General features: G+C 47.3%; 1 protein-coding gene across 1 annotated transcript in view; it reads right to left on the bottom strand.

The window, feature by feature from the left end:
* Window positions 1-26,882, bottom strand: part of ESR2 (estrogen receptor 2) — a 70,771-nt gene that overhangs the window by 6,100 nt on the left and 37,789 nt on the right. The window contains exons 5-7 of the mRNA XM_017349392.4: window positions 15,918-16,214; window positions 12,554-12,692; window positions 4,411-4,544 (exon numbers count right to left, since the gene is read on the bottom strand). Of these exons, the coding sequence (XP_017204881.4) occupies window positions 4,411-4,544; window positions 12,554-12,692; window positions 15,918-16,214 (570 nt within the window). The remainder of the gene's footprint in view (window positions 1-4,410; window positions 4,545-12,553; window positions 12,693-15,917; window positions 16,215-26,882) is intronic.

The following is a 26,882-nucleotide window of genomic DNA, read 5'->3' as shown; positions in this document are numbered from 1 at the left end:
CTCCCAGGTGCACTCGCAGGGAGCTGTGGGAAGTGGAGCTGCAGTGCTCACGTGGAATGCCAGTGCTGCAGGAGGTGGCTTAACCCTCTGCACCACAACGCTGGCCAGGCTGCAGTCCTCTCGTGGAATGAAAAGTTTCGGGATTGTCGTGTGCTGCCGGGTAAGCCTTTGCTGTGTCCCCAGCATCCCACATCAGGGTGCTAGTTTGAGTCCTGGCTGTTCTACTTCTGATCCCGCTCCCTGTGGATGCTCCTGGCAAAGCAGTGGAAGATGGCCCAAGCGCTTGGGTCCCTGCCACCCACATGGAAGACTCAATGGAGTTCCAGGCTCCTGGCTGCCCTCTTTTTCTACCTTTCCTGGTCGTCTTTCAAATAAAAATGAATCTTTTTTAAAAAAAAAAAAATGAAAAGCACCGGCGCTGCGGCTCACTAGGCTAATCCTCCACCTTGCGGCGCCGGCACACCGGGTTCTAGTCCTGGTCGGGGTGCCGGATTCTGTCCCGGTTGCCCCTCTTCCAGGCCAGCTCTCTGCTGTGGCCAGGGAGTGCAGTGGAGGATGGCCCAAGTGCTTGGGCCCTGCACCCCATGGGAGACCAGGAGAAGCACCTGGCTCCTGCCTTCGGATCAGTGCAGTGCACCGGCCACAGCGCGCTGGCCACGGTGGCCATTAGAGGGTGAACCAATGGCAAAGGAAGACCTTTCTCTCTGTCTCTCTCTCTCTCACTGTCCACTCTGCCTGTCAAAAACACACACACACACACACACACACACACACACACACACAAAAACCACTAAGGTTGTAGAATTCCAAACTTCCTTCAGCCTTAGAACCTTACGGAGGATGTCCTTAAATGGACAGATGTTGGGCCTTAGGGAGTCAACGTGTGTGTTGCTGCTTATTTAAATACAGTTCCCGTAGAGCCCCAGGAGTTCCCTTGTATTGCCAAAGCTGCCCAGGTGTCTCGGTCCTCCCACACCCCAGAAGGGGTGGGCGCCTGAGCGGGCGGTCTCCGCCGACTCCATGCAGTTCCCGGTGCCGGGTCGGTTGAGAAGTCCCTGGGGTTTCATTCTTAAACTCAGAGAAGGAAGTGTTTCCTATCACGGGCTCACATACTGATTTTTGTTTGTTTGTTTTCCTTGATGCTATTTATGCCAAGTAATTATGAAGATTTTTTTCCCCCCTGAGTATTGCATGAAGGCTACGAAGTTGGAACAGGCGAGTTCTGGGTGTAAAAGCTTTCATTTATCTACCTCATTCATGTTTTATTTTTGTAGCCATAGTCTCTATTTTCCTATTTTATGACCACTGAAGTATTCCCAGGTCCTGTCTTTAAGCCGAATGGTTGATGCTGGTGGGAGCAGCTGGACTTTCGTGATTCCTTTTTTTAAAACCCCCTCTTGTCCACGTAGTGACACGGAGCTGGTGTTAAGACGTTGTTCCATTGGTTTAGCGAGCAAAGAAGAAGACCCTCTCGTCTCGGGGGAGGAGACCCTCTTTGAAACGTGGGTCAGGACTGTTACCCAGAGTTCCTCTTAGTTATTGCACCTGACTTTAGGATCGAAAACGTTTTGCCAAGTTGTGCCTTTCCTTCTGGAATTGTAAGTGAACACAATGATGATAGCTGTTTACACTGTGAAGCGGATGCTACGGTGGCGCTCACTGTTGAGCTAATGATGCCTTGTGAATGTAAGATCTACAGAGACACCTCTGGAGTTGTACCTGCTGATGCTTGTCTGTTTGTTGGAAAATAAAATTTGAATTTTTTTTTTTTCACAAAAAAAAATCATTACTAGAGGACAGGAAAAAGTCTAAAGTGTACTCTTCAGCTGCTAAAATGGGTTACTTGGTATTCCGTTCTCTCTTTCTAGCTATCTACACACACTTGACAGAAATTCCAAAAGTTCAAGGAAAGGGGGAGTTAAATTTTAAGTTTATTTTGATGCAGAAAAACCATGGAGTTCATGCATTTTTTTATAATCCGAATTTTGCATGAACTTTTCAGGCTCCTCTGTAGGGAGAGACAGAGCACTACTGAGGAAGGGTGATTTACATTCGGCCTGGTGGCTAAGACATCGAAGACACCCACATTTCACACTGGAGTACCTGGGTGTGATACCCGGCTCTGGCTCCTCATTCCAGCTTCTTGTTCATGCAGGCCACGGGAGGCAGGGAGACCTGGCCTGAGTTCCTAGCTCCTGGCTTCAGCCTCATACAACTCAGCCCTGGCTGCTGTGGGCATACGGGGAGCAAACCAGTGGATGGGGCTCTCAGTCCATCCATCTCTCTGCCTCTCAAATAAAATTAAATTTGAGAACAATGACCAAAGTCATGGTAGTTATTTGGGGGAGGGACTATTCCTGGTGATTTTAATATTCTTCCTTGTATGCTTTTCATTTGTTTGAATGTTCACAATAACCAGGTATTACCAGAAGAAACCAGAATCCTAAAAACCTTCGTCATCACCTCCATTTCCCTCAGGCGCACGCTCTTCCTCCCAGTGCTGGTTGCTGCTGTGTCTAGCAGGCGCCCAGCCTCGGTCTCTCCCCTTTCCAGTCAGTCCTGCATGTGACCCTTCTGTGATGCACACCTGGGCACACAGTCCCATCTGACCCTCTCCCAAGGCTGCCTGGTGCACAAAGCAGCCATTTATGATCTGCAGTGCTGTGTTCTGAACCTTACCCAGCACCTCTGCTCTTCCCTGAATGCACATCACTCCCTTGTGCAGTCACTCCAGCCTTTGTCCTACTGCTGTGTGGTGGAATGAGAAGGTGAAAAGGTCATGCCAAGATGGCCGCTGACAACAGAAACTGCCTGGCAACAGGCCGTGATTGGATGGCTTTGGAAACCACTTGGCAAACGGAGCCTGCCTGGCAACAGGCTGTGATTGGATGGCTTTGGAGCCTGTCTGGCAATAGGCTGTGACTGGTTAGGGCATAAACTGCCCCTTGACCGGATTGGCTGTCTTGGCCATATAAGCTGTTGTACCAACTGAAATAATGTCAAGCCTGCAACTGACAGCCAACCAGAACCAGCTAAACAAGACTAGAGTCCGCCTTGTTGACACACCTACCCTATCCTCCTAACCTGAGAATCTGCCCATAGCCACATCCATTACCGTTTTGTACCCCATTAGCTCTGGTCAGCCACTTGAATGGCCCACAGCTTGTGTGCAGTCATGCCATTCCTGATAACCATTATTCCTCATTCCTACCCCTATCTGAGCAAGTAATCCTGTGGTCTCTTGTTTTGAGCACTGGTTAGTCAATGACGGGTAAGATCCCCTGGGGGACAACCTAAGACAGGCACAGCCGCGTACGGAGACCACATGAAAACGCCGTCAACAATGGTATGGCCAAGAATCATGCCTCCTGCTGCTCAAAAATAAATGAAAAGGGGGAAACGTGGTGGAATGCAAAGGTGAAAAGGTCATGCCAAGATGGCCGCTGAGGTGAAAAGGTCATGCCAAGATGGCTGCTGACAACAGAAACTGTCTGGCAACAGGCCGTGATTGAATGGCTTCAGAAACCACGTGACAACGGAGCCTGACAACAGGCTGTGATTGGATGGTTTCAGAAACTGCCTGGCAACAGAGCCTGACAACAGGCTTTGATTGGATGGTTTCAGAAACTGCCTGGCAACAGAGCCTGACTGGCAACAGGCTGTGATTGGATGGCATTGGAGCCGGCCTGGCAACAGGCTGTGATTGGTTGGGGCATAGACCGCCCCTTGACCAGATTGGCTGCCTTACTATATAAGCAGCTGTAGCAACTGAAATAAACGAGTCTGCAGGCTGCTTGCCTCAGGCCTGCTCTCATCCAACTCCCAGGGTCTGCGTGGTGACTCTGTGCCTCTTGCCCCCACCACGCTCCTCCTCTCAGAACGAATCCTCTCAGAACAAATCAACCTCAACACTCCTGTTTTCTCAGAGTATTCTGTACACACCTGATTCCAGCACTGAGATCTCTGTCTAATGATCTGTCCTCTCCCCCTCCCCCAGCACACACCACGCAGTACCTGAGGGCAGGACAGTGTGTCAAATGCCTTTTCTGAACAAACAAATGAATAAGTGAGCCTGTAAAAAGGAGATCCCAAAACATTAAACACAAATGCTTTCACCATGGGAAATGTCGGAATGAGCATGGACAAGAGCCTGAAAGGTAAACATTGGAAAGTCCATTTTTTGTTTTTCTGGCAAGTGGCTTGAACCACTTTTTAAACTGCCTGCCAGTAGTTTACTCAATGATTTATATGTACATTGCCAAAAGTTAACTGCAGTTTAAATCCTGATTTTAAAACAGAAGGCAGAAAGGAAGCCAGCATTCCCTATCTAGCAAAAATACAAGTTCAGTACTCTCTTTAGCGTCACACAGGTTCTCCCCCAGAGCTCGGCCCAGCCACGTGGCTACTCACTGGAGTTGAGCAGGACCATGGCCTTCACGCAGAGGTACTCCTTGTGTTGCAGCTTTAGCTCACGGAACCTCGAAGTTGTCGCCAAGAGCATGTCAAAGATTTCCAGAATTCCTTCTACGCATTTCCCCTCATCCCTACAAAAGTTCAGTTGGGAATTTAAGGAACACAGCTCCGGGCAACCATCAGAAGTAATAAGGAGTATTTTCTTTTTCATCTCAAATTTCATCTTGTACATCCTTTGACTGTAATAAGGTCCATAAAACCACACTTACTGATATGAAATTATTAAAATTGAGACCAGAGCTGTGGTGTAGCAGCTAAAGCCGCTGTCTACAGTGCAGGCATCTCATAAGGGCACTGGTTTGAGACCCGGCTATGCTTCCGATCCAGCTCTTTACTATGGCCTGGGAAAGCAATAGGAGATGGCCCAAGTCCCTGGGTCCCTGCACCCACGTGGGAGACCCAGAAGAAGCTCCTGGCCCCTGGCTTCGGATCAGCACAGCTCTGACCATTGCAGCCATTTGAGGAGTGAACCAGCGGATGGAAGACCTCTCTCTCCCTCTCTGCCTCTGCCTCTCTGTAACTCTGCCTTCCAAATAAATGAATACATCTTTAAAAAATTACTAAAATTATCTTCATATAAAGGAAACAAAATATTTCCTATAAATCCTTGAATAAAATTTTGAGTAAATATTATTTAGGCAAAAGTACACTTTGGAACTGTATTTTCTTCTACTTGCTCACCAAACGTTTTCAATAAAGCAACACCATTCCTGTTGGTTATTTTTAGTCAAAACCATTTCAGTCAATGAGCCCTAGATAAATTGCATATGACACATCAAAAAAAATTGCGGAAAATTAGATTAAAAGATTACTTTATTTTGGTGCAAAAAATTTTGAAATCCATGCATATGAGGAGTCTTCAAAAAGTTCATGCAAAGTGCATATTAGGGGAAAACTATACATGGATTTCAAAATTTTTTGTAGCAGTTATCCTTTTTTTTTCAAAAAATATTTATTTATTTGAGTCACAGAGATGAGGCAGAGAGAGAGAGAGAGAGAGAATGAATGAATGAATGAATATCTTTCATCTGCTGGTCTACTCTCCAATGGCCACAACAACTGGGGTCAGGCCAGGCTGAAGCCAGGAGCTTCTTCTGGATCTCCCACGTGGGTGCAAGGGCCCAAGAGCCTGGGCCATCTTCTGCTGCTCCCCCAGGCACATTAGCAAGGAACTGGATCAGAAGTGGAGCAGCCGGGACTCGAACCGACGCCCATATGGGATGCTGGCGCTGTTACAGGCCGTGGCTTAACCTGCTCCACCATGGTTCTGGCCCCACAAAGTTGTATTTTAATTCCATTTCCCATGAACTTTCTGAAGTACCCTCATGTTAGTAAAATGGAACCTCCCATGTTCCCACCAGAAAGTGTTAACAAGGAAACCTGGGTACCGTGGAAATCAGTCTTCACTTCTAGCGCCTACCTCTTACTTCCTGGTGGACATTTAAGATCTGAAATCGTGATTAAGAGGCACGTAACACAACAAAAGTGAACATGACATAAAAGAAAAAATGGATAAGAATCAAGAACGATGACACAGAGACATGGAAATTGCCGATTTGCTAAAGATTATTTTTAAGCAAAAGTTTTAGACAAATTTTGAATCATAATCAAAATTCTTGTGAGCTCTTTGTAGAAATGAATTTTAAATAGACGTTTGAAGAAAGTTACTTTTATTTACGTAAAAATATCAGCTTCTACTCATTCTATCCAGAGACAGATTATTTCATCCCACTGCTCTCCAAAAAACTTGTATTATCTTCAGTCCTGGAGTTATCAGAAGTCCTTGACAAGCGGTTAGATGCTTTTGCCACAAAACCCTCACTTCTGGAAGCTAGCAGCAAACAGAAAGGGCCATGGGTTTCTGCAGCTTTCATTTCCAGTCCTTGTAACAGCCCCTGCAGGGAGTCCAGGATTCCAGTCCAGGGCTTTTGCCTGTCACTCTCCCCACCCCCACCCCGTCTAGGGACAGTGGTGCTTGGGGACGAGCCCCACCACTGGGTATCACCACTCCTGGGGAAGCCTTTCCCGTCGCGTGCTATACCAGGACAGCAGCTCAACCGTGACCTCGCCCCCTGCAAACTTACCTGGGCAGAGCTACAGCTATTGCAACTGCTCATGTTGTCAAATGAGCCTGGTAACTTGCAAGAACAGTTGCAGCAGTCTCAAAGTGCACAGGTTACAAGACAAAACAGCAGTGCCCCCTACATGTACTCACAGGTAAAGGGTATTACGGAAAATCAAATCAACCCTGGGCGAAGAACATGAAAACCTGCAGCGAATTCCCAGCCCTCTCACCCTGTCTTCCTATCTCCCAGCTTTGGGCTCTACCAGACAACCATGCAGGCATCCAAAAAGGAAGACACAGGCCCTGTACTTAGCAGGTGCACAAGAAATGCTTCTGTTTTGTGAATGTCCCTCGTGATACATCAGCAAGTCCCTTTTGATGGGAACAATTATTAGAAATTGTAACTGCTGGCCTTGAGAAATAGGATACTAAAAAAAGCTGGTTTTAAAATATCTCTGAAGAGCAAAACCAAAAATCTATCAATTCTTGCATTGTTGGTTGAATACCAGGGTAATTCAAAATGTTTGTGAACACATGGAATTAAATGTTAAGTTTATTTTATTGCAGAAAATTTTCAAAGTCTCTGCATGATTTTTCATAATACACATTTTTCGAGAGCTTTTTGAAGACTCCTTGTTTGCATGGATTTCAAACATTTTCGAATAAAGTTGCCCTTTAATCCCATTTTCCAGGAGGTTTTTGACGCATACTCGTGCTTTGGCTCTTTCCCTTTCCGTGAGACTCAAATCACAGGTGGGACCGCACCCGTGCATAGGGACTCTCCCTAAATACCGAAATTGGTACCATTTCCTCACTAAAATGCTTCCCATTTTAGTTGCAAATTCCTATCTCAAAAATGGGGGGAAACTAGATACCGGGTGTGCGTAGCTCCTGGAAAAGGTAAATCTTTCTGAAGAACTGGGCCTAACTGCTGTCCTCCTGTGGGTGGACAGCCAACCGCCTCCTTCAAGGGGTGGCAAGGTGACAGTGTTGTTATTCCTGTCATAGCCTGAATAAACCAATACATTTCTAAAAAACAAATGAGAAAAAAGCAAAACACCTCATAAATGACAACCTAATAAAGTTCTACTCCAAGCTGAGTTACACTGTTTCTGAGGAAGGACTTTAACCAATTAATGAACTAATTATTTTGTAATTTTATGGAAGCTGAAGTATGCATAAGAAGCAAGGACAAGATTAAAGGACTTAAAAGTAAAAGAGAACAAATGATTTCAATGTTAAAATACTGAAACAAGGAGCCGATGCTGTGGCATAGCAGGTAAAGCTGCCATCTGTAGCACCAGCAGCCCATGTGGGCACCAGTTCAAGTCCTGGCTGCTCTACTTCCGATCCAACTCCCTGTTAATACACTTGGGAAAGCAGTGGAAGATGGCCCAGGTCCCTTGGCCCCTGCACCCACATGAGAGACCCAGAGGAGGCTCCTGGCTGCTGGCTTTGGATCAGCTCAGCTCCAGACGTTACAGCCCTTTGGGGAGTGAATCAGTGGATGGAAGACTTGTCTTTCTTCTCTTTCACTCTCTGTAACTCTGCCTTCCAAATAAATAAAAATAAATCTTTTTTTAATGTCTGAATTCAAAGCCCAGCTCTTGCTCCTGACCCCAGCTTCCTGTTAATGCAGACCTGGGAGGCAGGGGTGATGGGCCAAGCAAGTGAGTCCCTGCCACCCAATTCCTAGCTCCTAGCTTCCCTGCCACAGGTGTTAAGGCATTTGGAGAATAAACCAGCAGATGGGAGCTCTATTTCTCTGCCTCTCAATTTTTTTAAGAAGACTAATGAGTTTATTTAAAATAAGTTGTAGAAAAATAATTTTTCTTATATGACCTACCTAAAATGTAGACCTAATATGAGGATACCTCCAAAAGCTCAAGGAAAAATGGAATCAAAAGATCCGTTTACTTTAGTGCAAAAGACTTTTGAAGTCCAGCAGATGCAATAGCTGGGTGCTGGGCCTTTCACTCTGCCTTGGACCGTGGCACCCTAGACCACAGCCGGAGCAGTGAGTTTCTGAAGTGCAGGGGGGCAGAACATGGCTTTTCTAAGACACAAGAATAAAGGAGAAAGTGAGTTTGCCTTTTGGTCTCTTCTTTCCCCTTCCGTTTGTCCATCCCACTGAGGGTCAGTGCACCACTGTCACCAATGACCAGGATTCCCTCAAGTCCAGCTCCACCACTTGCTACTCAGTAACCTGCCAGTTACATACCTAAAGGACGGGGAAAATAACGGTGCCCCCCCCCCCCCCACCAAGGGGCTACTGTGAAGACTGAAGGATCAACACACATGAGGTGCTGAAGATGCCGCTGGCACACTGAGGCCCAGCACGTGGCTGTTCTGCTTGCTACCAAAGGGTCTGATGGCCCACACTGCTCCGGGCTTCCGGAACACCCCGCTGTGATCCACCTCCTGGCCGCGCCCCTGTTTGAGCCACATCCCCTGCTGCAGCTCTTCGCAAAGCCTCTGCTCCACACCCAAACACGTCTGTTATCAAGAACATGCACTTGGTCCGTGCTGTCCTCACAGCAACAGGCAGGCAGAGTACTGCTGTCCACGAGGGAGCGGTGCGTGGCGGGCTTCTGAGAATCCGGTCACCTTAAGGGATAACAGGATAACAACGCAGGAGCTGGGGGGGCGCTCCCACTCAGTGTTAGGTAGGAAGTTAAGAATGAGCCTAGATGTGTAAGAGGGGCCTAAGGCTTCAGCAGTCAGAAGACACCTTGGAAGCAGTCTAGCATGTTACAGTGTTAAGCCCTGTCCACACCTGCTAACTCTACAGGTAGTCCCAGCCTTCCCCCGACAAAGGAACGCTCCCCAGGAGAATTCTCCGCTCATCACCAAATGGGTTACCCAGCTTGAGAGCATTTGGCAACAAAACCTTCACAGCCTTCGCCCAAGGGAGGCACCCTAGGGGAAGCTCCTCTGTCCGGAGCCCGTCTGATAGCACTGAGCCGTGAAACCCTGGGAGGATTTTACCTACTTTGCACTCAGCAAACCCTCAGTCCAGGAGAAGAGGAAAGGTAAAAGGAGAAATAGTGGGAAGAACTGGAACCCATTCCCTAATAAGCCCCAGTCTGAATACAGACTGTGCGCTCAGCTCTCTCCATTAAACCACGTACTCTTGCTTTCTCCAGTCGGAGTGAACGGGCACTCGCTCTCGGATTCTGTCTGGAGAGGCGCCCATCTGATGGATGCCCTGCCCCATTCAGCCCAGCTACCCTGCTTCCCACTCCTCTCTGTCTCACCTCTGAATTCCTTCTTGCGTGAACACAAGAACCTCTTCCGCCATGTCTACCCACAATAGCCCTGGGGATCCTCCTACAATGTGCAGGGTTGAATATGGCTAAATATTCAACACCAGCAGTTTTTCACCAAGGAAGTGGTCCGTTTCACCTGCTACAATGCCTGCGATTTTATATATTCCAGTTTTCCCTACATAAACAGTTCAACTATATCAATCAAAAATTGGTTCCTGGAAGCTGGCATTTGGCATAGTAGTCACTTCTTGGGACATCCTATCCATGTGCCTCGGTTCGTGTTGCAGCTCTACTTCCAAATTCTAGCTTCCTGCCAATGAGTACCCTGGAGGCTATCAGGTGATGGCTCAAGTAGCCAGGTCCCGGTCACCCATGTGGAAGACCTGCTGTAAGTTTGTAGCTCCTGGCTGCAGCCTGAGCCAGCCCCAGCTGTTGTAAATGAAGAAGCTGGTGGGAGCTCTCTTTCTGTCTCTCCCTGTCTCTCTGCCTGTCAAACATGTCCTTTTAAACACTTTTTAAAAATATTTTAGGGGCTGGTGCTGTGGTGTAGCGGGTAAAGCTGCCACCTGCAGCACTGGCATCCCATATGGGCACCAGTCCGTGTCCCAGCTGCTCTACTTCCAATCCAGCTCCCTGCTAACGTGCCTGGGAAAGCAGCAGAAGATGGCCCAAGAGCTTGGGTCCCTGCCACGCATGTGGGAGACCTGGATGAAGCTCCTGGCTCCCAGCTTTGGCCTGGCCCAGCCCCAGCCATTGCAGCCATTTGGGGAGTGAAAAAGTGGATTCAAGATCTCTATATATCTGCCCCTATCTCTCCCTCTTTGTGACTCTACCTTTCAAATAAATAAATCTTTTCTAAAAACTTTTTAAAATAGAATTTGACTTTTTTAAAGAGTATTTTCACTTCATTTGAAGGGCAGGGCAACAAAGACAAAGAGTTCAAGGCAGAGATCCTCCATCCGCCGGTTCACCCCCAGATGCCCACACAGCTGGGACTGAAGCCAGCATTTCAGAATTTAACCCCTACCTCTCACATGGGTGCGAGGACCCGCATACTTGAGGTAGTCCCTACTGCCGCCCAGGCACATTAGCAGGAAGCTGGATTGAAGCAGAGAAGCTGGGACTCAACCAGGCATCCCTGTGTGGGTCGTGGGCATCCCGAGTGGTGTCTTAACTGCTGTGCCAAACACATACCCCTATCTTATTCATTTGAAAGGTAAAGAAACAGAACAAGAGAAAGAGACAGAGAGACAGAGAGAGAGAGGAGCCGAGATGAGACACATCTTCCATCTGCTGGTTCACTCCTCAAGTGCCTGCAATATCTGGGGCTGGGCCAGATTAAAAAAGCCGGGAGCCAGGAACTCACTCCAGGTCTCCCGCATGTGGCAGGCACCCAACCACCTGGCCTTCACCTGCTGCCTCCCAGGATGCACGTCACCAGGAAGCAGAGCCGAGACTCGGAGCAGACACTGGTGCAGGCCAGGATAAGGACGTCCAAGCAGCAGTTAAACCAGTGTGGCAAATCCCCAGCCCTTTCCATGTGACCTCCGAAAGAAAACTAAAATGCAACCAAGACACAGCACTAGCACCATCATGTTCCAATTTCCATTCACTTTCACCTGGTTTTAATAACCACTCCGGCAACTGCTGTTGCCAAAAATGCAAGAGCACATGCATTCAGGTAAGTTAAAGCACTTGAAAATGAATCTGGCAGATCTGTAAGAATCTGATCGCCTGTCTAGATAGCTAGAGATGTAATTGGTCACTACAGGTGGAAAAAACTCAGAAAAATTTTAGATTATTACCTGATAATGGGATTTTTTAAGAAAAACCTAAATTGACATGTGCACATAGTGGCCACATATCCTGCAGGATGCAGTCTCTTGTATCCCTGGCCTGTGGCTGACACTGCAACACTCATTTAAAATGAGGGGGCCAGTGTTGCTGTTTGCAATGCAAACATTGCAAACTGCATTGCAAACAATGCGATACCCCATATCAGGGCAACAATTTGAGTGCCAGCTGGTCTGCTTCCAGCGCAGCTTCCTGCTACCGTGCCTGGGAAAGCAGCAGAGATGATCCTAGTGCTTGGGCCACTGCCACCCATGTGGGAGACCTGGATGGAGTTCCAGGCGTCTGGATTGGATCTAGACCAGCCCTGGACATTATGGCCATTTGAGGAATCAACCAGCGGATGGAAGATGGATTGTCTACCTGTCTCTATCTCTCCCTCCATCACTCTGCCTTTGAAAGATAGAAATTAAAAAAAAAAAAAAGAGAGATGAGTCACAGGAGGGCAGGCCTTTGGTGTGGTAGATGAGATGCCATATGAGATGCCTGCCTCTCACGCTGGAGTACCTGGGCTCACGTCTGGCTCTGCTTCAGGCAGTGGATGATGGCTCAAGCTCCTGGGCTCCTGCCACCCACGTGGGACACCCAGACTGAGACCCCAACTCCTGGCTTTGGCCTGGTTCATCCCTGGCTGTTGCAGGCGTTTGGGAAGTGAACCAGCGGGTAGGAGAGTGCTTGTGTACATCCCCTCTTTCTCTCTCCTTTTCAAATAAATTAATTAATTAAAAATAAACATTAACAAATGAGTCACAGAACTTCGATTCTTGGCCCCGTGAAGGATCGATGGCCTCCGCCCCCGCGGCTGCCTGTTCGGTGTGACACTGTAACTGCTCCCCACTCACCACACGCCCTGATCAAACAAGAGGCAGAAGCAGCACACGGTGCTTTTCCTCACCTGTCCAGCACGAGGTCTGGGGCAAAGATGAGCTTGCCGGGGTGGTCGATCGAGCGCCATATGAGCCCCACCATTAACACCTCCATCCAGCAGCTCTCCAAGAGGCGCACTTGGTCCAACAGGCTGAGCTCCACAAAGCCTGGGGAAAGCAAGAGCTGTGAGACGCACCTGCCCTTCCCTCAGCACCTCGTGCCTGTGACAACACGACAGCAGGTTTTAAAGAGAAAAAAAAATAATCCCTAACAATACAGGAAAATAACCTGTGTTTTTAAAATGTGGTGAAGGCTGGTTAAAGGAAGAACCATCTGAACTTAGGGTGAGCCAGTCCTGGGCCCCTTCTCGAGACTAATACCCAGTCCTAGGGCACCGAGCGGCTTCACGTATATGAAGGAACCAGGGGTATGAAGGATTCCAACAGCCCAGGTGTGTGTGAGTGATGTTCCTACAATGACAAAATCACGCAGCGACACATTTCCCAGAATGTATCCCCGGCATTTTTCATGAGTTAGAACTTATACAGGTCTGGTACCTGGGTTCATCTGGCTCCCCAGACACCGAGGAAGAACAGAAAGCCTGACCCAAGCTTCATCGGCTGCAGCCTCGTACTTCTTCTGCTCCATTGACTGAGGCAATGCTCGGCTGGGCGTCAGAGGACCTGCTCCTGACCCAGGCCATGACTGGGAGCAGGGGGGTTGGGGGGGGGCAGAGGCTGCCAGTGGGGTACACGTGGACAGCAACACCAGCCTCTGCAGAGTCGAGGCTTCCGCGGACACAACACCTCCCGTGCAGAGTTAGGAGCATCCTTCTGGGCGGGGTCTCCCAATTCCGTCCTGAAGGGCAAAGGCTGCCACACAGGAGGCCCGGAGAGCCTCCCAGCACTGGCCACAGAGCCCCAACAGGTCAGCCCCAGGAAGGGAAGCAGTCCAAAGGCAAGGCCAACGGCGGGGGACTTCCCCCGGGGCGTGAGGAAAGGAGGGGCAGCGTCACACACGTACAGTCACGGCCAGGCCTTTCCCAGCTGACCACTCAATCTCCTTTGCTCTGAGAAACGGGGGTCATACTGCCAACCTCCGAGGGCTTCCTACAGTAGGATCTCTGACCCTCCTCATCTCTAGTTGAGGAGACTACAGCCCCGAGACCACCCGTGCGCCGAGTCTCTCAACAGCTACAATGCGATTCTGCATGGAGGAAAACTGGCAGGAGCGATGAATGAAAGGTGGACAGACCCTTCCAACGCCACACAGAGGCTCAGTCCAGTGCCTGACGCGTGCACGTCCCAGTCTCACCCAGTCACAGCCGTCGGCCCACTCGAGACAGGGAGGGCTGTTTATTCTTATAGATAACATTCGACAAGATCGAGACTGGGTGAGATTTTCATATTTTCACCAGTCAATGACTATGTCAACTGAGAGAGAAGAAGAGAAATTCACAACTTTGGACAAAGCCTATTTTGAAAAACCAGGCTAGAGGAGGGACTAAGGCAGCTTACAAATTCAGTTTTGTTAGGACACAAATAAGCTGTATAGGGTTTAGCAATAATTAATTTCACCACCACTCTCCAAGTGGGGTCCCACGAAATAGTGTTTACAACACATTTAATATTTTTATTTTCAATTTAATTAATTAATTTTCATTTTATTTGAAAGACAGATCTTCCATCTGCTAGTTCACTCCCCAAATGCCCACAACAGTCAGGGTTGCACTAGGCTGAAGTCAAGAGCCTGGAACTCGCTTGGGGTCTCCCCTGTGGGTTACAGGGACCCAGACATTTGGTCCATCATCTGCTGTGCCTCCCCAGGATGCCTGTTAGCAGGAGCTGGAGGGGAAGTGCAGCAGTTGGGACTGAATCAGACACTCTAGTATAGGACGTAGGTATCCCAAGCAGGGACGTAAGCACTGTGCTAAATGTCCGTCCCTATTTATTTATCTTATTTGAGAGGCAGAGACAAAGAGAGATCTCCCAGCCACTGGTTCACTCCCCAAATGCCCTAAACCAGAGCTGTTATTGTGGCACAGTGGGTTAATCAGCTGCCTCCAGTGTTGCCATCACATATGAGCACCGGTTCAAGTCCCAGCTGCTCTACTTCTGATTCAGCGCCCTGCCAATGTGCCTGGGAAAGCAGTGGAGGATGGCCCAAGTCCTTGGGCCCCTGCGCCCACATAGGAGACCTGGAAGAAGCTCCTGGCTTCAGCCTGGCCCAGCCGTAGCTGCTAAAGGTCATTTAGGAAATGAGCCAACGGATGGAAGATCTCTCTCTCGCTCGCTCACTCTCTCCCTTCCCTTCTCACTTTTTAACTCTACCTTTCAAATAAATAAATGAATCTTAAAAAAAAAAAAAAGAAAGCAAAATCTAGAGGAAGATGCATCAGTATTCTCTCCTGGCAAAGGGCAGGGAAAACAACTTAATTCTGGCAAAAGTAAAGATGCTAAACAAAACAGAGCCACAAACCAGAAAATCCTCAGGGGACTGGGAAGGAATGGGGATCCAGACCAAGAAATGACCCCCACACTGCCCCTTCCAAGCAGAGGAGACACGGGCCAGAGTGCAGCAAACATCTCTGCCTTCCAGCCAGGCCCTGAGACCTTAGAATTCCCTGCCCAATGGTCCTAAGCCCAGCTGCAGACACTGGGTGAGTCTCCTCCCATACCACACGTGGACACAGAAGTGGCCAACAGATGATGTGGACACATAGGAGGAGCATGTGTCTCCGTGGTGTCGGATGGATCTGGGGATGGGGAAAGAAGAGTGAGGAATAGAAATGGAAGGGCTAGGGGCTGGCATTGTGGTGTTAGCTGGTAAAGCCACCACCTGTGACACCAGCATCCCATTCGGGCACCAGTTCGTGTCCTGCTACCCCACCACGTTCAATCCAGCTCTCTGCTAATGGCCTGAAGAAAGAAGCAGAAGATGGCTCAAGTGTTTGGGCCCCTGCCACCCATGTGGGAGACCCTGATGAAGCTCCTGACTTTGGCCTGGCCATTGTGCCAGCTGGGGAGTGACAGCGGATGGAAGATCTCTCTCTCCGACCCCCCTCACTTTGCAGCTCTGACTTTCAAATAAATAAATAAATCTAGAAAGAAAAGGGCAGGTCACATACAACTAACTCCTCCTGTACTACCATGCATAATATAGAAGAACCCAGAAGCCTCAAGATTCCTGAGTCAGAAACTGCCTCCCAGGACACCTGAGGGTATGTCGGTCAAGACAGAAGGAAAAAAACAAACCTCATTTACAAGTTATGAATCAAGATGGCAAGCTGTAAACATGTGGACAGAGCCCGGGGACCTCCACTTTGTACCCCCAGCCCCTAAACATCGGGCAGGCCTTCCCACAAATGGAACACAATCACCCAGGGAGCCTACCGGGGATTTTCTTGGCCCAGCCGATCATGTGCACCAATTCCTTGTCGGCCAGCTTGGTGAGGGACAGCATCATGGAGGTCTCGGTGAAGGGCGAGCTGGGGCGGCTCACCAGCACGTGGGGCGGCTCTGCCTCCAGCAGGGTGAGCACCAGCTGTTCCGGGCTCAGGGCGCTCAGCAGCACGTCCTTGACGCGCGTCACAGGGCCTCCGTTCTTCCTGGCTCTGCTCGGGCAGTGCAGCTCGCCGGAACTTCTCCGTCTCCGCACTATGCGGTACCCACACCTTTCTCTCCGGGAGCCTGCGGGGCGAAAGCAGACGATGACCTGGTGCTTTCCCTCACCCGCATTCCAGCTCCCCGACTGGCCAGGGTGAAAACGACACAGTGACATCACAGAAAGCCCCTAGCAAGCGCATCCTCAGAGCAAGTCTGACAGCGGAGGCTTCGCTGCGATTATCTGGAGCCCTGGAGGCTTGTACCCAGCAGTGCTCATTACAGGTGTGACATCAGCAACACCAACAACTTCTCAGGTCTCCCCATTTCAGGGTTATCTATGGATACTGAATCCACTTTTTTTTTTGGAAATTTATATTTATTAAATAAAAGTTTTCTAAAAGTGCAACTTTTGGATTATAGCGGTTTTCCCCCCCATAACCTCCCTCCCACCCACAAACCAGCTCATCTCCTACTCCCTCTCCCATCCCATTCTTCGTTGAAATTCATTTTAATTATCTTTATATACAGAAGATCAACTCTATACTAAGTAAAGATTTCAACAGACTGCACCCACAGGGATACACAAAGTATAAAGTACTGTGTGAATACTAGTTTTACCATTAATTTGCATAGTACAACACATTGACAGAGATCCTACAAGGGAAGCAAGTGCACAGTCACTCCTGTTGTTGATTTAACAATTGACACTCTTCTTTATTACATCAGTAATCACCCGATGCTCTTGTCATGAGCTGCCAAGGCTATGGAAGCCTCTTGAGTTCACAAACTCTGACCTTATTTAGACAAGGCCATAATCAAAGTCAAAGTTTTCCCTTCCCTTCAGAGAATGGTACCTCTTTCTTTGATGGCCCCCTCTTTCCCCTGGGATCTCACTCACAGAGATCTTTCATTTAGATCATTTTTTGCCAAAGTGTCTCGACTTTCCATGCCTGAGAAACTCTCATGGGCTTTTTAGCTGGATCTGAATGTCTTAAGGGCTGATTCTGAGGCCAGAGTGCTGTTAAGGGCCTTTGTCATTCTATGAGTCTGCTGTGTATCCTGCTTCCCATGGTGGGTCCTTCTCTCCTTTTTAATTCTATCAATTATAATTAGCAGACACTGGTCTTATTTATGTGTTCCCTTTGACACTTAATCCTATCTTTATGATCAATTATGAACTTAAACTGATCACTTTAACTAGTAAGATGGCATTGGTACCTACCAACTTAATGGAACTTGGAGTCCCATGGCACGTTTCTAGCTCTACCATTAGGGGTAAGTCTGAGTGAGCTTGTGCCAAACTGTACGTCTCCTCCCTCTCTTATTCCCACTCTTATTTTTAACAGGGATCAATTTTCAGTTAAATTTAAACACCTAAGAATAATTAGAATCCACTTCTCTTTTAAAGCGTGCTGGCATGCCTAAGTTTCCTGAGTTTTTCTTTTTACATGTTAAACAAGTATATTTCAAAAACAAATTAATGTTTAAAAATATGTAACATAATCACCCTAGGCTCTTGTATTACTGATGCCATAAACAAGAGTATCAATTTGTTAAGTCAACAACAGGAGTCACTGTGCACTTACTCCTCATGTAGGATCTTTGTCCTTAGTGTGCTGTACATTGAGATTTAATGCTATAACTAGTATTCAAACAGTATTTCTCACTGTATGTTTCTTGTGGGAGCAAACTGTTGAAATCTTTACTTAATGTATGCTAAACTGATCTTCTGTATATAAAGAGAAATGAAAATGAATCTTGATGTGAATGGAAGGGGAGAGGGAGTGGGAAAGGGGAGGGTTGCGGGTGGGAGGGACGTTATGGGGGGGAAGCCATTGTAATCCATAAGCTGTACTTTGGAAATTTATATTCATTAAATAAAAGTTAAAAAAAAATATATGTAACATATAAGTGAATTTTGATCTAAATTCTTTGACTTTTTTATACTTTGTAATTTTCTGTATTTCATACATAAAGTTAAATCAGTACATAAACTATTTTATAATCTACATTTTGGGTTTTTATTTAAAACATCATTTTACAAATATTTAAAAACTGTATAGCACTCTGTTCTGTGAGTATAACATCATTTACTTATTTGAAGTCTCCTATTGATGAAAATTTATGTTGTTTCTAATTGCTTTGCCAGTATTAAATGCAAATGAAAATATATCTTTAGATGCAAATCTAATTATTTCCTTACAATAAATTTGGAGTGAAACTGCTGAACCAAAGCATATACACATTTAAAATTTTAATATATATTGACATAATGTTCTCCAAAAGTATTTAAAATTTTATACTCTAAACAATGGTTTAAAGACTACCTATTTTCTCATACCATGGGACACTAAAAATTATTTTTAATCTTTGCTAATCAGACAAATGACTAAGCATTTCTTTAATGAGTAGTAAGGTTGTTGACTAAAAAAATCTGCTTTGTATTTTTTTATTTATGAATTGCCTACTTGCTTACTTTGCCCTTTTATCCTCTAATATATTATTGTATTATTTTATTAAAAATGTATTTTATGTAATATACAACTTTATATTATATATCTTGTTTTATATTATTTTCCTCTAATGTATTATTATAAAGGTTCCTAATACTGCAGTGACAGCTAACTTTGGTTATGTGCAATATGTCTTGTTTGCTACATAAGCTTTAACAATGCTCATGGTGAGTTTTTGTCACACCATCTTGTACAAACACTCTCCTTCATCTTCTCAGTTCAAATCTATTTGGAATCTTATGCAGATCTCTATTATACTGATATTTCATGGTACAGTTTCCCAGATGAGTGCACATTTTACCAATACTATTTATTAAATACGCTTTTCTAAACATTGATTTAAAATGCTTTGTCCTTAATAAATAATGATATATAAAGTATTCTTGTTCTGGATTCTCCGCTGTTTTACATATCTGTTCTCCTCTTCCTGTGCTGGTACCAACATGTTTCAGTCTTTACAGGTTTATGGGCCAGAATTCAGAAAATGGAGGTGGGAATCCTTCAAACTGGAATCACATTCTGAGCTGAACCATCATTCAAAGATGAGGACTAGCTCAGAGCATTTTCACTGAACAGAGATTTAAAATATGTATCATTCAGAGCACCTCTGAAATAATAGCTAAACTGTGTTGAGATGGAGAAAAATGAACTAAAACATGTTTCAGAAGACTCTAAATCGGCGTATCTGAGATTAAATCTGAAACAATGTTGAATGAATGCAACAATAGCTAGTTTCTGCAGATAAAGATACCAGGTAGAGTCAGAATAGCAGATGATAACATGTAAGAAGAGAGGAAAACGACTTTGGTTAGAATTTCCTAAGATTCCTTATTCGGGAAGAGAAATTTAAATTTTCAAATGAAATTAATTAAGAGAATATATTGGGGCCAGCGCTGTGCCCTAGTGGGTAAATGCCACCTGCAGCGCCGGCATCCCATATGGGTGCTGATTCAAGTTCTGGCTGTTGTACTTCCAATCCAGCTCCCTGCTGTGGCCTGGGAAAGCAGCAGAAGATGCCCCAAGTCCTTGGGCACCTGCACCCTCATGGGAGACCCGGAAGAAGCTCCTGGCTCCTAGCTTTGGCCTGGCTCAGTCCTGGCTGTTGTAGCCATTTGGGAAGTGAAACAGTGGATGGAAGATTTCTATCTCTACGGACACTGCCAAGACGGAAGGAAGGAAGGAAGGAAGGAAGGAAGGAAGGAAGGAAGGAAGGAAGGAAGGAAGGAAGGAAGGAAGGAAGGAAGGAAGGAAGGAAGGAAGGAAGGAAGGAAGGAAGGAAGGAAGGAAGGAAGGAAGGAAGGAAGGAAGGAAGGAAGGAAGGAAGGAAGGAAGGAAGGAAGGAAGGAAGGAAGGAAGGAAGGAAGGAAGGAAGGAAGGAAGGAAGGAAGGAAGGAAGGAAGGAAGGAAGGAAGGAAGGAAGGAAGGAAGGAAGGAAGGAAGGAAGGAAGGAAGGAAGGAAGGAAGGAAGGAAGGAAGGAAGGAAGGAAGGAAGGAAGGAAGGAAGGAAGGAAGGAAGGAAGGAAGGAAGGAAGGAAGGGAAATTTTTTTAAGAAAAAATTCCTAAAAACTGGCCAGCGCCATAGCTCACTAGGCTAATCTTCCACCTGTGGCGCCGGCACACTGGGTTCTAGTACCAGTCGGGTTCTGTCCAGGTTGCCCCTCTTCCAGGCCAGCTCTCTGCTGTGGCCCGGGAGTGCAGTGGAGGATGGACCAAGTCCTTGGGCCCTGCACCCCATGGGAGACCAGGAGAAGTACCTGGCTCCTGCCATTGGATCAGCGCAGTGCGCCGGCCACAGCCCGCCGGCCGTGGCGGCCATTGGAGGGTGAACCAACGGCAAAAGGAAGACCTTTCTCTCTGTCTCTCTCTCTCACTGTCCACTCTGCCTGTCAAAAAAAAAATCCTAAAAACTAAACTTAAAAAAAAAGATTTTTATTTATTTTAAAGACAGAGTTACAGAGAGTGGTAGAGCCAGAGAGAGAGACAGAGAGACAGAGACACACAGAGAGAGAGAGAGAGAGAGAGAGGTCTTCCACCTGCTGGTTCACTCCCCAAATGACCGCAACAGCAAGAGCCGAGCTGATCTGAAGCCAGGAGCCAGGAGCTTCTTCTGGGTCTCCCACATGGGGGCAGGGGCCCAAGGACTTGGGCCATCTTCTACTGCTTTCCCAAGCCATAGCAAAGAACTGGATTGGAACTGGAACAGCTAGGACTCAAACCGGCGCCCATATGGGATGTTGGCCCTGCAGGCTAGGGCTTTAACCCGCTGTGCCACAGTGCCATACTCAAAAACTAAACTCTTAAAATGCCTAGTTTTGGGGCCAGTGCTGTGGCATAGCCAGAAAAGCCACCGCCTGCAATGCTAGCATCCATAAAGACCATTTCAAGTCCCAGCTGCACCATTTCTGATCCGGCTCCCTGCTAATGTGCCTGGGAAAACAGAAGATGGCCCAAGTCCTTGGGTCTCTGTCCCCAGAAGAAGCTCCTGTCTTCAGACTGGCCCAGCTCCAGCCACTGCAGCCATTTGGGGTATGAACCAGCAGATGGAAGCTCTGTCTCTCTGCCTCTCTGTAATTCTGCCTTTCAAATAAAAAAATAAATATTTTTTATAAAAGCCTAATTTTTGTACTCGCACCATTACATCTGTTTGCTAAATTCAGCTGCCCACATTTTAAATAAAGAAATGTGGGGCCGGTTCCATGGAGCAGGTTAATCCTCCACCTGCGGCGCCAGCATCCCAAATAAGCACCAGTTCTAGTCCCGGCTGCTCCTCTTCCAATCCAGCTCTCTGCTGTGGCCTGGGAAAGCAGTGGAAGATGGACTAAGTCCTTGGGCCCCTGCACCCACATGGGAGACCAGGAAGAGGCTCCTGGATCCTGGCTTCGGACTGGCACAGCTCCAGCCATGTGGCCATTTGTGGAGTGAACCAACGGACGGAAGACCTTTCTCTCTGTCTCTCTCTCTCCCTGTCTTTGTAACTCAACCTCTCAAATAAATAAATAAAATCTGTAAAAAAATGCTCATTAGGTGATATTAAGAAATTCAAATTATTGACTCAAAAAGTATGTGTATCAGCATTTCCTTTTCCCTTTGGCTAATCGTAGGAGAAGGAAAGTTCTATCCATTATTGAGCAGATGGAAGTGCTACAGAGAATTAAGATCAGTTAAATCCCGCTTGGTGACAGCGTTAGTGTGCCTGCTAAGGCTTCACGTGTTGGAATTTCACTCCCACTGTGAAGTCTCGAGAGGGTGCAAACACCCCACTGTGTGCATCAGGGCAGAGCCCCCACCACTGAACACTGGTGGCTCTGTAAGCAGTTAGGAGAGACCAGCACACGCACACACACACACACACACACACATGCACGCATGCTCCCTGTCTCCATGTCACGCCCTGCACTGCCTCGGGACTCTGCTAGCAAAAAGCAAAGTGGCCAGCACCATATGCAGGCCCTTGAACCTCCAGAATCGTGAGCTAAACAAACCTCTTTTCTTTATAAAGTTACCCAGACTCAGGTATTTCATTATAGAGACCAAAAAATAAAAGGACTAATTCATACCCCATAGTAAAGTGGAACAAAGCATCTTTCCGATTACATATTTCCCTTTTGCAGGGTGTAGGACAAATTCATACGCCCAAAGTCAAATATCTGGAATCCATACAACTACATGTATCTGCCAACTTCCAAGAGCAAAGTCCGACGAGGTCCAGGCCCTACAGTGAGTTCCGGGGAGTCCAGGCCCAGCAACATCAAAGCTCTGAAGCAGGAACTGCTATTTTCCTATCAAGGCATTTCTGGTGCTTTAGCTTTGACATTGGAACCCAGCCACTGCCTTGGAGCGAGCTCAATGGCAAACTCTACCCAAATAGGGGTACTCCCTACTAGATGACGGCAAACAGCCCCCACCAAAAGAAGACGATGACAGCGAAGTGGCCACAACGGCAGCTACCATCTACTGGCAGCATCAACCTGCAGGGCACTGTGCCCTGCACACAGGCCACCTCTCACTGACCATCGCCCTCAACAACAGGTGCTATTATTACCTCCAGTGTAGGGGGAACCAGGCACAAGACGGCACAACTTGTCCAAGGTAGGAAGCTAAAAACAGAAGAAGCACGGGCTGGTGCTGTGGTGCAGCAGGTAAAAGCCGCTGTCTGCAGTGCCAGCATCCCACATGGATGCCAGTTCGAGTCCCGGCTGCTCCTCTTCCGATCCAGCTCTCTGCTATGGCCTGGGAAAGCAGTGGAAGATGGCCCAAGTTCTTAGGCCTCTGCATCTGTGTGGGAGACCTGGAAGAAGCTCCTGGCTCCTGGCTCCAGATGGGCCCAGCTCTGGTCATTGCAGCCATTTGGCGAGTGAACCAGCAGATGTAAGACCTCTCTCACTCTCTCTGCCTCTGCCTCTCTATAACTCTTTCAACTAAATAAATAAATCTTTTAAAAAAAAATAAAAGCAGCAGAATCTAAACCCAAGCAGTAGGCTGAATTTAGCACTGGGGCTTTTAACCACTATGTTATCTATCACCCTCCTGCTAAACATCTTTCACCAAGTATATAGAGCAGGTGAATAAGGAGATGGTACCAAAGATGCTGGGTTACGGTCCCAACACAAATATACGGCTCTTCAGATGGTTTCTCCGGCTACTTGCACTGCAGTGTAACCTTATAACGAACCTTAAGCCTGAAAGTAGGCTAGGTGGTGTCCTCACCAGAAAACACAAGACTGGGAAGACAGAGAAAAAGATACCAGAAGACCAGAATTCCTGATTGAAAGGAACAGATGATAAATGTCTGCAGTGATGGGTACCTCAGTCATCCTGACCTGATCATTACACATATACGTTTAGGGTAATGTCACACTGTACACCACAAAGGTGAGTACAATCACTATGTGTCAATTAGAAATAAAAATTTAGGGCAGGTGCTGTTGCTCAGGGGGTTAAGTCTCGGCCTATGGTACCAGCATCCCACACTGGGTGCTGATTTGAGCCTCAGCTGCTCCACTTCTGATCCAGCCCTCTGCTAATGCACCTGGGAAAGTAGTGGAGAATGGTTTAAGTCCCTGGGCCCCTACATTCATATGGGAGACCTGGAAGAAGCTCCTGTTCTTGGCTTTGGCCTGGCCCAGCCCCAGTCATTGCAGCCATTTGGGGAAATGAACCAGTGAATGGAAGATCTCTCTGTCTCTCCTCTCTCTGTAACTTTCAAATGAATAAATAAATCTTTAAAGAAATTAAAAAAAAATAGGGGCTGGCTCTGTGGCACAGAAGGTTAAGCCTCCACCTGCAACACCGGCATCCCATATGGGCGCTGATTCGAGACCCAGCTGTTCCACTTTCCAATCCAGCTCCCTGCTGATGCGCCTGGGAAAACAGTAGAAGACGGTCCGAGGGCTCTGGAAGAAGCGCCTGGCTCTTGGCTTCGGCCTGGCCTAGCCCCAGCCTTTGCAGTCATTTGGGGGAGTGAACCAGCGGATGGAAGCTGGCACTCGCTCGCTCTCTCTCTCTCTCTCTCTAACTCTACCTTTCAAATAAATAAATCTTTAAAATAAATTTTGAAAAAATAAAATAAATATTTTCATTTTTTCCTGTAGAGCTCTGCCCAGTGACTCTGGTTAAATGCAACAACCCTTTCTCCAGTGCCCTCTGCTGTGTGAAAGATTCTTTAACTACATCTCTGTACGTTCTCATGAAATCTGATTGCATCAAAACCTGTAACTTCTACGAGCTTTTCAATGAGGGGAAGAGAAAAGCAGACGCTGTGCTGGGTCATTAGATACTACTTGTTCCTCACAAAGCTCAAAGAAGCAGATACCGTGGTTTACAGAAAACCGAGGCCAGAAAGGCTAAGTAGTGTAAGCACAGTCCCGGCGAGAAGCAAGGATGTATTAGGACTCCCGTCTGTGGGAGTCCAGCCCTCATGCCCGCCCATCCCGCACACTGTCTTCAATCACAAGGGCTCCAGCTGTCCCACAGGTCCTAGGACAATAAAAACAATACCCTAAGAATAAATTGCAAATCCCTTTTTTAAGAACACACACATGTTGTTTGACTTAGAACACAAAATATTTTTGCCACCTTTGGTCAGAAGGTCAAGGTTTTCTCTTTCAGCCTCTCCAACAACTGCACAGATCACTTCTCTGCCACACTCACGATACGCTCCCTCTTGATCTCCCGTTTCAGGGTCCTGAACCCACAGCAACAACCTAGACAGTCCTAAGGCAGCCTGAACTCAGAATTTCTTAGATGTGTGACCTTGTTCCTCTTACTTCACCCAGATCTAACTTAACAGCTACTAGTCCTACACGACTTATTATGATTATGATTATTCATTTACTATTTTAAGGAGAGACAGAGATGGGGAAGGGGGAAGAGATCTTCCATCTGCTGGTTCACTCTCCAAATGCCTGCAACAACTGGGGCTGGGCCAGGCTGAAGCCAGGAGCTGGAATTCAATCTGGGTCTCCCAAGGGGGTGGCAGGGCCCCACTACTTTAGTTACTCAGCACATGTGGCCTCCCGGGGTGCACATTAGCAGGAAACTGAGAACAGGAACAGAAGTCAGAGACTCAAACCCAGACACTCCACCATGGGGTGCAGGTGCACCTTAACCACTGCACGGAATGCCTGCTCCTCTTTATAGTTTTATTGAAAGCTTTCAACTAAGCTTCCATCTCCCTGCTCACATTTCCCATGCTTGCAAAACTTTGATGTAAGAATTACAGTAAGACGAAGCAGGTGCGAGGAGCAGCCCACGGTCTCTGACAAGGGTGTACCTGTAGCAGTGGAACAGAAATGGTCAGTGCTTGAGGGAGCAGCAACACTGGGGTCACGGGGTCACAGGGTCACGGGGTCACAGGGTCACAGCCGGCAGAGAGCACGTGGGCGGCTCCAGGAGGCAGGGCAGTGCGAGCAAATTAGAACTGTGTGCATTCCGAACGAGGTGAGAGTTCTAATCTTTTGTGCACGCAGAGGAGGACAGAGTGTGTTCAAATGCAGAGCTACTAAGAGATGGTCAAGGAGAAGAGACTTTTTTTTTTTTTTTTTTTGACAGGCAGAGTGGACAGTGAGAGAGAGGGACAGAGAGAAAGGTCTTCCTTTGCCGTTGGTTCACCCTCCAATGGCCGCCGCGGCCGGCGCGCTGCGGCCGGCGCACCGCGCCGATCCGATGGCAGGAGCCAGGAGCCAGGTGCTTTTCCTGGTCTCCCATGGGGTGCAGGGCCCAAGCACCTGGGCCTTCCTCCACTGCACTCCCTGGCCACAGCAGAGGGCTGGCCTGGAAGAGGGGCAACCGGGACAGAATCCGGCGCCCCGACCGGGACTAGAACCCGGTGTGCCGGCGCCGCTAGGCGGAGGATTAGCCTATTGAGCTGCGGCGCCGGCCGAGACTTTTACTTTCAATTCTTCAAATTATTAGTTGCAGAGAAACATTACAACTAATCACAGGGAAAATGTGGGCTAGCAGAAGGATAAGAAAAACACAAGCAGGGCCGATAAGAGTTCTTACGGGGGCCGGCGCTGTGGCATAGTGGGTAAAGCTGTGACCTGTGGCACCGGCATCCCATATGGGCGCCAGTTCGCATCCCGGCTGCTCCACTTCCGATCCAGCTCTCTGCTATGGCCTGGGAAAGCAATAGAAGATGGCCCAAGTCCTTGGGCCCCTGCACCCATGTGAGAGACCTGGAAGAAGCTCCTGGCTCCTGGCACCGGATCAGCACAGCTCTGGCTGTTGCAGCCAATTTGGGGAGTGAACCAGCAGATGGAAGACCTTTCTCTCTCTCAAATAAATAAAGAAATCTTAAAAAAAAAAAAAAGTTCCTATGAACAAGCAAGTATGTCCACACAAGTGAACTGAGTGCTAACCAGCTGGAGAGGACAGGAACCAGGCACCTTTGTCAGCTGTTGCACTAAAGCACTCATTTTTTTTTATGTCTGTATTTATAAAAAATACTTGTGTATATATCTGTATGACATATAAACATATATGCATATATTACACACATAACAAGTCATATATAACATTTGTCCAACTGTTAATGTGAAATGGAATAAAAGATAAGTTTATTTTGGTGTAAAAAATTTTTGAAACTCATGTCCAGTTTTTTCAGATTATGCATTTTCCATGAATTCTTTGGGGACTTACATGCATGGCCTTGAAAAAAAATTCACACCAAAATAAAGTTATCTTTTATTTCACTTTCCATGAGCCTTCCGAAGCAGCTTCACCTGCCTTACATTTACA

The sequence above is a fragment of the Oryctolagus cuniculus genome, chromosome 20 (assembly GCF_051225735.1).
Source record: "Oryctolagus cuniculus isolate XC-2025 breed Fujian yellow rabbit chromosome 20, ASM5122573v1, whole genome shotgun sequence".
Lineage (NCBI taxonomy): Eukaryota > Metazoa > Chordata > Mammalia > Lagomorpha > Leporidae > Oryctolagus > Oryctolagus cuniculus.
This window is presented reverse-complemented; position numbering and strand designations above follow the sequence as displayed.